The sequence below is a fragment of the Carcharhinus amblyrhynchos genome, chromosome 9 (genome assembly GCF_965287045.1).
Source record: "Carcharhinus amblyrhynchos chromosome 9, sCarAmb.v2.hapA, whole genome shotgun sequence".
Taxonomy (NCBI): Eukaryota; Metazoa; Chordata; class Chondrichthyes; order Carcharhiniformes; family Carcharhinidae; genus Carcharhinus; species Carcharhinus amblyrhynchos.
The window spans coordinates 5,204,171-5,213,893 of NC_137332.1; the positions used below are offsets into that span (position 1 = coordinate 5,204,171).

Sequence of the window (9,723 nt, forward strand, 5' to 3'; positions counted from 1 at the left end):
TGTAAATAACTTCCCCCACACACCTCCAGCGAACCTTTCTCCCCTACCATGAACTGGTGCCATGCTGTAATTGTCACTTCTGCCCCAAGAGAAAGGTTCCAACTGTTTGCCTTATCTATTCCCCTCATATTTTATAAACTTCCATCAGGTTGCACATCAGCTTCCAGGGAACAATCCCAGTTTATTCAATCTCTCTTCATAGCTAATAGCCTTCGTACCAGGCAAAATCCTCATGAACCTTTCCTGTATTCCCTCCAAAGCTTCCACGTCTTTCTGGTAGTGTGGCGATCAGAATTGGACACAGTATTCCAATCTGGCCTAACCGACATGTCATATCGCCGTAACACAATTTGCCAGCTTTGAAACTCGGTGCCCCGGCAATGAAGGCGAGCGTGCCATATGTTTTCTTCACCAACTTTTCCACCTGTGTTGCCACTTTTAAGGATCTGGGGACCTGTACTCCCAGATTTCTCTGTCTGTCTCTGTTCCTGATGGTTCTGCCAAATATTTTATAGCTCCTACCTGAAGTGGATCGGCCAAAATACATCACCTCGCATTTGTACAGATCAAATTCCATCTGCCATTTCTCCACCCAATTTTCCACCCTATCCATACCCTGCTGTATTCTCTGACAGTCTTAATCACTACTCACAACTCCAGCAATTTTAGTATTATCCTCAAACTTGCTATTCGGACCAGCTACGTTTTGTTCCAAGTCAATTCATACACATTACCAACAACAGCGGTCCCAGCACGGATCCCTCTGTAACACTACTACTTACAGACCCCCATTCAGAAAAAAACACCCTTCCACTGTGACCTGTAGCCAAGCCAGTTCTGAATTCATCCTGCGAATTCACTCTTGATCCCGTGTGACTTAACCCAAATAGAAAAGCACTGAAGTCTTATATGGTGGTTAATTGTGTTAATTCGGTGGCACATCGGCAATGTAGTAAATTCTGTGAAAGTATGATTTGATTGTTCTGTAGGTCAGTGCACCGTAGAAAATGAAGTGGTTAAGACCTTTGATGAGGACGAATTGAAGCATTCATTCGCCAATAGGTGCCACTATGTCCTGGCCCAAGACTGTTCATCATCTCCCAGATTTATATTGATGATGAGACGGGCTGAAATTGATCCGAATAAGAAGGAAATAAAACTGGTGCTGGCTTCGAATGTGTAAGTTACATTCTCTTTGACACCCGATATCTTTAATGCCTATTTCTGGATAAAGTGATTCTTCCGTTGAAGAGGAAGTAAAAGTTATCAGACTGGGGAATGGTAGCTTGTGTGATAATTTAATATGCTGATAATTCCATGCTACCAGGCTGGGATCCACTGTTAAATAAATGAATAGACACAGGAAACCAGGCTAGAGCAGACTAGGAATAAATGATTCAAGGTGGTTTTAAAGACACCCACATTGCTTATGAGAATCCAGATGAGCTATTAAAGCTGTAAGAGCTGGAAAGATTACTTACAATTATTCAGTTAACCACGGACTGGAAAAGAAATTACTCCATGTTAACTGGTCGCTCAAGTTCCATTGCAAGAATGGCTGCATTTCTAAGACCTTCCTTCTTGCACCTAATTATTTCAGATTTCTTGAGAATGCTGAGGATGTGAGATATTTGTTTGTTCTCTTGTTACTCGTGTCATTTGTTTCTAGTGGAGGGGAGAGGGATATTTCAGAATGCTGAATAACAGGGATTGCACTGCTCCTTTAGAATTAAGGAGATGAATGCAGGTACATCTTTCAGGATTTCGGCTGGAGATCGTGAGGGGGAATTGCAGGAAAAAATGAACGTGATTATTTGAATGTCTCTTTTGCACTACGTTGTCCAACGCTGTCACACATTTGCAACTGATTTAACAGGATTTGTGAATTTGATTTGAAACAGGATTATTGAAGCAATTCCTACACTAAGTGGAATAAAGTTTTTGGTTAATGGTGCAGAGAGAGACTTTACCCAACAGATTCCAGAGGCACCTGGTAAATAAATCTTCTGCTCTTGTTTATTTGCCATGAATTGATAGTTAAGCAGAACTGATAAGTCTGCACAAGATTGCACCATCACCAATTACACTATGTAATATGAAAGGCCACAAAAGTATTAACTGGCAAAGATTGACTTTGAATTGTTTTGGAACTGAGGGATTGTTTCCCCTTGTTGGTGAATCTGGAACATCAGGGCGCTGTCTCAGGATACGTTGGCCATCATTGAGGATGGAGATGATGGGAATTTTCTTCATTCTAAGAGTTGTGAATTTTGGGATACTCAACCACAGAACTTGTTGGGTGCTTCACCATTTCAGGCTGAGTGAGGCAAACGTTTGGGAATCAAGGGTTATGACAGCAGAGGGTAAAGACCAATGGTCAGCCATAAACATATTTTATGGTGCAGCAGAACTCAGGGGCAGCATGGTCTGCTCCTTGCAGAGTTCAAAGGGTAGTGCTGACCAGCTACTGAAAATACAAGTATCTTAATGTGGAGGATACCTATCAACCCTGTTCCTTGTATTCAACTCAGTGTCAAAATAATAGCACAGGATTTTTTTTTAACCAAAGAACGTAATAGGCAGTCACTATCAACCTCTTCAATTTTTTCATCCCTTCACTCAATGTACAGTTCAGTCCACATTCTAAATAAAACTACCTCAGTCACAATCATTTTTTAGTCGGGAAGTTACTTGCTTTCCATATTATCTTAGCAGCAACAGCTGCTCAACATATATTGTTAGAAAATGGAAATAGCTGATTGGAAAAATGGATATCTGTCTTATTCCAGCAGTTCAAGTTCAGAAGGAAGGTGCTGGAATTATTTTGGAAGCATCATCAATCAATATTGACCGATTGTACTTCGATGGAAAGAGAGTGGAGGTACCTCAGGAGAATGAGCAAATTACATCTTCAAATATTAACTCTGAGCTCTAGTTGGTAGACTGATTCATTTCTTTACCCTTTGCGTGTAGATTGTACTTAATCAGATGATGAGTAAGACATGTGGTATTTGTGGGCTAAATAATGGTGAGCACAAAATGATGAAGCCCAATCAAGAGCAAGCCAGAGATGTTGAAGACCTTTTTGAATCGTGGACATTCCCAGGACAATCCTGTACAGATGGTAAGAGGGTTTGAAATCATTTTAAATGATGTCCCCAAACTTTCATCTTTCTGCATATCTCCACAGGAATAATCTGTACTTTGTTAAATTTCAGACTGCAAAGTTAGACGAGAATTTGTTCAATTTGGGAAATCAATTGAATTTGAAGGAGTGGAATCCAAATGTTTCTCGGTTGAACCAGTTCAACGGTGCCTGGAAGGATGTTCCCCCATTGAAACACGCTCTCAGTTGGTCAACTTCCACTGTGTGTCATCCGGTAAGTGTGTAGCACTGATGTATATTCCTTTCATTGCCAAATAAATTCAAAATATACATAAGTTATACTGGACAGAAAGAAATGGTTCAACCAAATATTCCAAGCAATGTTTATGTTCCACTCGAGCTTCTTCTCATATTTATTCATTTAAATCTATCACCCTAACCCAATATTCGCTCCCTGCTCGTACATTTGTCTAGTTTCCCCTGAAATTCATCTATATTGTTTATTTCACTCACTCCCTGTGTTAGCCATTCCCACCTTCTTATCATTCTTTGCTCCAATAATTTTCTCCAGATTTTTTTTAAAAAGTTTTTATTTATTAGTCACAAGTAAGTCTTACATTAACACTGCAATGAAGCCACTGTGAAATTCCGCTAGTCGCCACACTCTGGTGCCTGTTTGGGTCAATGCACCTAACCAGCACGTCTTTCGGAATGTGGAAGAAAACTGGAGCACCCGGAGGAAACCCACGCAGACACGGGGAGAACGTACAAACTCCACACAGACAGTGACCCGGGCCGGGAATCAGACCCCAGTCCCTGGCATTGTAAGGCAGCTGTGCTAATCATTGTGCCACTATGCTGCCCGTAGATCGACTTGACCACTATATAATATGTCGATGACCTCTAGATATTGTGAAAAGAATATTAAGCAGTTATGGAATTCTATTTATTGTTAAATCTCTTGTTTCAACGATCATTGGTATTGGACCCAGAAATTAGAACACATTTCCTTATAAACCCACCTGGGATGTTGTTCAGAAAGAGGCAATGCTGTGATTATCAAATCATTGATGGGTTGACATTTATTGAACACACAAAGCAGTGAAAGTTTGCTTTTCAATGTAGCGCATTTTGTATTTTTGCTTTTAAGTTCCCCATGCCCGATCGTTCGATGTTCATTCCACTGATTTGTGCTTCCTTCCCTGAAGCTGCAAGTCAAATAGTTCCCTTGGTCACCTGATTCCTTTTGATTGAGATGTTTAATTGAAACAGATTGATATGATATTTACATACGGAGGGGGAAACGGTCAGTTTTGAAATATATTCATACTTCACGCAGATTCTCTTCCTAATGCTACACTTTCCATTGGCAGATTTCGCTGTGAGGGACAATACAATGTTCAGTAGGAAGTCTCCAGACATTCGACTCTCAGTAGATTCCCATAGCGACTGCATGTGCATGTGTGCATAAAGGCATCTGATTATCTTGTCTTCAAGGAGGATACATGAGCTCTATATTCATTTGTGAATTTGAAATAATTTGTAAATGATGAACTAGTGTTCACAAGATGAGCTAAATATCCTGTAAATTTAACATTCTGAAATGTTCTTTCAAATGCAACAATAAAGCTTTTATCTCTCAGCAAGCACTAAACAAATCATTTAAGAGTCACTTTTGCACTTATTTTGGAATGATCAATTAAGGAAAGTATTGTGTCACTTACAATCTGTGACCCTGGATAATTTTTTTTGTTTTATCCTTTGTCTTGCTCAGACTGTTTCTGAACCCAGTGTGAATAAATTCACCTTTTGTTTCCTTGGCTCACGTTAGAGAAAATTGTTGCCTTCCCTACATCCTTTCATAGCTGCTCATGGTAAATAACTTGTTCACCACATGTCCTGCACCCTGCCCCTTTCAAATCCATCACCTCTCCTCTTCGTAAGACTTTGCCATGACCCGTTGGTAAGACGCAGCATGGGTTCATGAAGGGAAGGTCATGTTTGACTAATTTGGTGGAATTCTTTGTGAACATTATATGTGCAGTGGACAATGGGGAACCTGTGGACGTGGTGTATCTGGATTTCCAGAAAGCATTTGACAAGGTGCCGCACCAGAGCCTGCTGCGTAAGATAAAGGTGCATGGTGTTACAGGTAACGTATTAGCATGGGTAGAGGATTGGTTAACTAACAGAAAGCAAAGAGTGGGGGTAAATGGGTATTTTTCTGGTTGGCGATCAGTGTCTAATGGTGTGCCTCAGGGATCAGTGTTGGGACCACAGTCGTTTACAATTTTCATAGATGATTTGGAGTTGGGGACCAAGTGTAGTGTGTCAAAATTCACAGATGACACTAAGATGAATCTGAGAGCAAAGTGTGAAGAGGATGCTGAAAGTCTGCAAAAGGATATAGAACATAGAACAGTACAGCACAGTACAGGGTCTTCAGCCCTCGATGTTGTGCCGAGCTATGTCCAAACCCAAAATCAAGTTACCCCTCTCCCTGTCATTGTTGTGTGTTCCAGGTGCCTGTCCAATAACTGTTTGAAAGTTCCTAAAGTGTCCGACTCCACTATTACAACAGGCAGTCCATTCTACACCCCAACCACTCTCTGAATAAAGAATCTACCTCAGACATCCCTCCTATATCTCCCACTATGAATCTTGTAGTTATGCCCCCTAGTAACAGCTACCTCCACCCGAGGAAATAGTCTCTTAACATCCACTCTATCTATCCCCCTCATCATCTCATAAACCTCTATTAAGTCACCTCTCATCCTCCTCCACTCCAAAGAGAAAAGTCCCTCAACCTTTCCTCATAAGACATACCCTCCAAACCAGGCAACATAAGCTTTATAAGACCCTTGTCAGACCCCACTTAATGCTGCAGCTTTATAAGACCCTTGTCAGACCCTCTTGGAGTACTGTGCACAGTTCTGGTCACCTCATTACAAGATGGATGTGGAAGCTATTGAGAGGGTGCAGAGGAGATTTACAAGGATGTTGCCTGGATTGGGTGGCATCCTTATGAGGATAGGTTGAGGAAGCTCGGTCTTTTCTCCCTGTTTCTGATGGTGGGTGGAGTCTAGAGCTAGAGGGTCATAGTTTGAGGATAAGAGGCAAACCTTTTAGAACTGAAATGAGGAGAAATGTTTTCACTCGGAGAGGGAAACCTGAGGAATTCACTACCACAGAAACTAATAAAGGCCAAAACGTTATGTAATTTCAAGAAGGAAGCTCTGGGGCTAAAGGTGTCAAAGGATTTCGGGGGAAAGCAGGATCAGAGCATTCAATCTGATGATCAACAATGATCATAATGAAAGGCAGAGCAGGCTCGAAGGGCCAAAAAGCCTACTCTTTATTTTCTATGTATGTTTCTATACAAAATTTCCAAGATTTTTGCTGTTTGTGAGACATTGTTGTGAGAATATTGACTGTCACAGTATTTTCCAGCTGTACGTGGCCCAAAACCGGAAAATCCCACCCAAGGTCAACAGACCTTTCCATGGTCTGCTCCTCACCGGATCTGATTCCAGTAGTGGGTGGAATGGGAAAATTTGCCCCTCTGTTCCGGAAAATTGCTTGTGGACATGGACTGCCTCATTATTATGATGGTCAATATTCACCCCTAACCAAAAATACCAAAAGATGAGAAGACATCTCAGTGCTGTTTGTGAGATATTGTGGGAGTATTGACTACAACTCACTCTCACATTACAACATTGAGCATGTCTCATAATTACTCCATTGGCTGTGAAATACCTTGTGATGACTTGACCATGTGGAAGACACATTGTTCTTTCTGACTGATGACATTCTAAGGTTTGGAAAAGCTTGGAACGGACGGCACAGAGAGACTATCCAGGCCACCAACACAAAAATTTGAAGAGACCCATTGGAGAGACTCATACTGAAGAAAAGAATGAAGGGAAACTGGGTATTTGTGATCTAGAAATGGCCAGAGAGGCAAAATGTTTCTCTCCTGAACATTTCCATGTTGGGACAAATGGAATCTCACGAAGTTTGCATCATTGTGCTCTCCTGCTGGAACATAAGTAGATACTTTATTATCGACCTGTTCCCTCAGTGCCAGGAGACACTGTTCTTTATTGGTTGGATGGTTGATAATGTCATTAAGTAAGTGAAGGATGGGGGTGGGGGAAGAGACAGAAGATTGTATCCATGTGGTTCAAGGCCTGAGTAATTCCTGCTCTTATCTGCTGTCATCTCTGAAACTATTCACAAAACTTTCTTTCAGTTTGCTGGATACAAGATATGACAATAAACTTTCCATTCATTATCTAATGGTGTTTCAATCACCGTGAAACATAAACAGCTTTATACCAACAAGATCTTACATGTTTAGCAGGTACAACACAGAAACAAGCCATTCAGCCATTGTTTCTATCCCTGAGAATCTTCACTCAGTTTGTTCAATGTCACTCGCTTCAGCTCACCCTATCAGCTATAATCCTTCTATTCTTCCTCACACAAACTCTGTCTTGTTGTTTTTAAATGAATCTATGGCACTCACCACAACTAATTCTTGTGGTAGCCAGTTCCATAATAGTAGGCAAATGATGGAGATATTAGACCATCAACATGACCTGGCAATTGTAACAAAGGGAAGAAATATCAGTCACTACCCATTAACACAGGGGGCTGTTCCTCACTGGCTTCATTACAATTTCCACCTGAAGCAGTCACCATTGTCCTATTGTCAAAACTTTTCACATTGCAGTTTCCATAAACAGCCAATGAGACAAAAAGTCATTTATAACTGTTCTCACCAAAGTCTACTCCTCAGTCAACACTGAAAAAAATGTTCATTGTTGTTTGTGGGGGATTGCTCTGAGCAAATATCTGCCCCAGTTCCGACAACAATAGATATTACACGACCAAAGTCAATCATTGCATTGTGGAGTTGGGAAGGATGATAAAATAGTTCCCTATGTTAGCTACTTTAGGTGGAAGTTGGGGGTGGATGGTGGGATGAGGGAGGATTAATCATTCAGGATTAAATTAAAAATGAAAATTTTGGAAACATTCAGTGTGTCTGGCAGCACCCATGGAGAAAGAATCAGAGCAAATGCTGAGATGTGTGCCCAAGGACATGGGGAAGGATACTGAGATATACAGGGAGAGAGAGGTTCAAGGACAAATATTGGTCAGAACAGGAGGAATCCAGGGTTTTTTTTTGCAGTTGAAGTGATGAATGGTGCAGCAGATACAGAGGTTGCAGGGTTGGTGCTTAGAGAAGTACAGAGATGACTAAGAAAAGAGGACTTTGGGAATGAATGGGACAGCGCGGTGACACAGTGGTTAGCACTGCTGCCTCACACGGCAGGAACCCACATTCAATCTCCGACATGGATCACTGCCTGTGTGGAGTTTGGACATTCTCCCCACGTCTGCGTGGGTTTCCTCCGGGTGCTCCAGTTTCCTGCCACGTTGTAAAGAAGTGCAGGTTAGGTGGATTGACCATGCCAGATTCACTCTCAGTGTATCCAAGCAGGCGCCGGAGTGCGGCGACTAGGGGATTTAAACTTCATTGCAGTGTCAATGTCAGCCTACTGCAGATTAATAAATAAATAACTAAATTCTATACGAGACACCTAGGAAGGAGGGGAAAAGGCTCGATGATAAACATGAAGAGGCTGGGAATTTGGAGGGAGCAATGCTTTAGAAAAGAATTGTTGGAAGAGGGCATTAAACTTCATGGGTGAGTCCTGTTCAAGGGAGAGAGACAAGGAGAAGTTTAGGAATAACTGTTATATAATGCAATGAAATAGCTGGAATGGGTTTGACGGTAAATTTTGCGTGTTGATTCTGTGGGGCGGGGTGGGGGGGGTGGGTGTGGGGGCTGAAATTTTGTTAAGAAAGGGGGGAAGTTGGAGAGACTTTCAAGATGGATGTTGAAAAATATGTGGAGAAATTGAGGAAAGGTGTGAGATGAAAGCCTATCAAGAAAAGTGAGAAGGAGAGAGAGAGAGACGTTCAAGGAAAAATATAGCTCAGAGCAGGGGGAATCCTGGTCCTTTACTGTTTAAGTGCTGAATGTTGCACCAGAAACAGTGATTGGAGGATCGGTGAGTGGAGAGATTCAGGGATGAACATTAGTGAATACAACACGGAAGAAAAGAGGGGTTCAGGATGAATTTATGCAGGAGAGAGACGAAGGGGGGGAAAAGGATTTGACCATAAGAGCATAGGAAATAGGAGCAGGAGTAGGCCATCTAGCCCCTCGAGCCTGCTCCGCCATTCAATAAGATCATGGCTGATCTGAAGTGGATCGGTTCCACTTTCCCGCTTTCTCCCCATAACCCTTAATTCCCCTGTCTGTCAAAAACCTATCTACCCGTGACTTAAATATATTTAGCGAGGTAGCCTCCACCACTTCAACGGGCAGAGAATTCCAGAGATTCATCACCCTTTGGGTGAAGAAGTTCCTCCTCAACTCCAATCCAAACTGCGCCCCCCCCACCACTTATCTTGAGGCTAGTCCTGCTATCCTTTCTAAGCGGGAAGAATGTCTCTACCTCTACCCTATCCATCCCCTTCATTATCTTATACGTCTCTATAAGATCCCCCCTCATCCTTCTAAACTCCAACGAGTACAG

At 41.9% G+C, this 9,723-nt stretch overlaps 1 protein-coding gene across 1 annotated transcript in view; it reads left to right on the forward strand.

The window, feature by feature from the left end:
- Window positions 1–4,577, forward strand: part of LOC145348250 (vitellogenin-like) — a 40,046-nt gene extending 35,469 nt beyond the window's left edge. The window contains 6 exon segments of the mRNA XM_080196452.1: window positions 990–1,179; window positions 1,902–1,993; window positions 2,790–2,881; window positions 2,974–3,124; window positions 3,219–3,380; window positions 4,480–4,577. Coding sequence (XP_080052578.1) covers window positions 990–1,179; window positions 1,902–1,993; window positions 2,790–2,881; window positions 2,974–3,124; window positions 3,219–3,380; window positions 4,480–4,577 — 785 coding nt within the window.
- The last annotated feature ends 5,146 nt before the right edge of the window (window positions 4,578–9,723 follow it).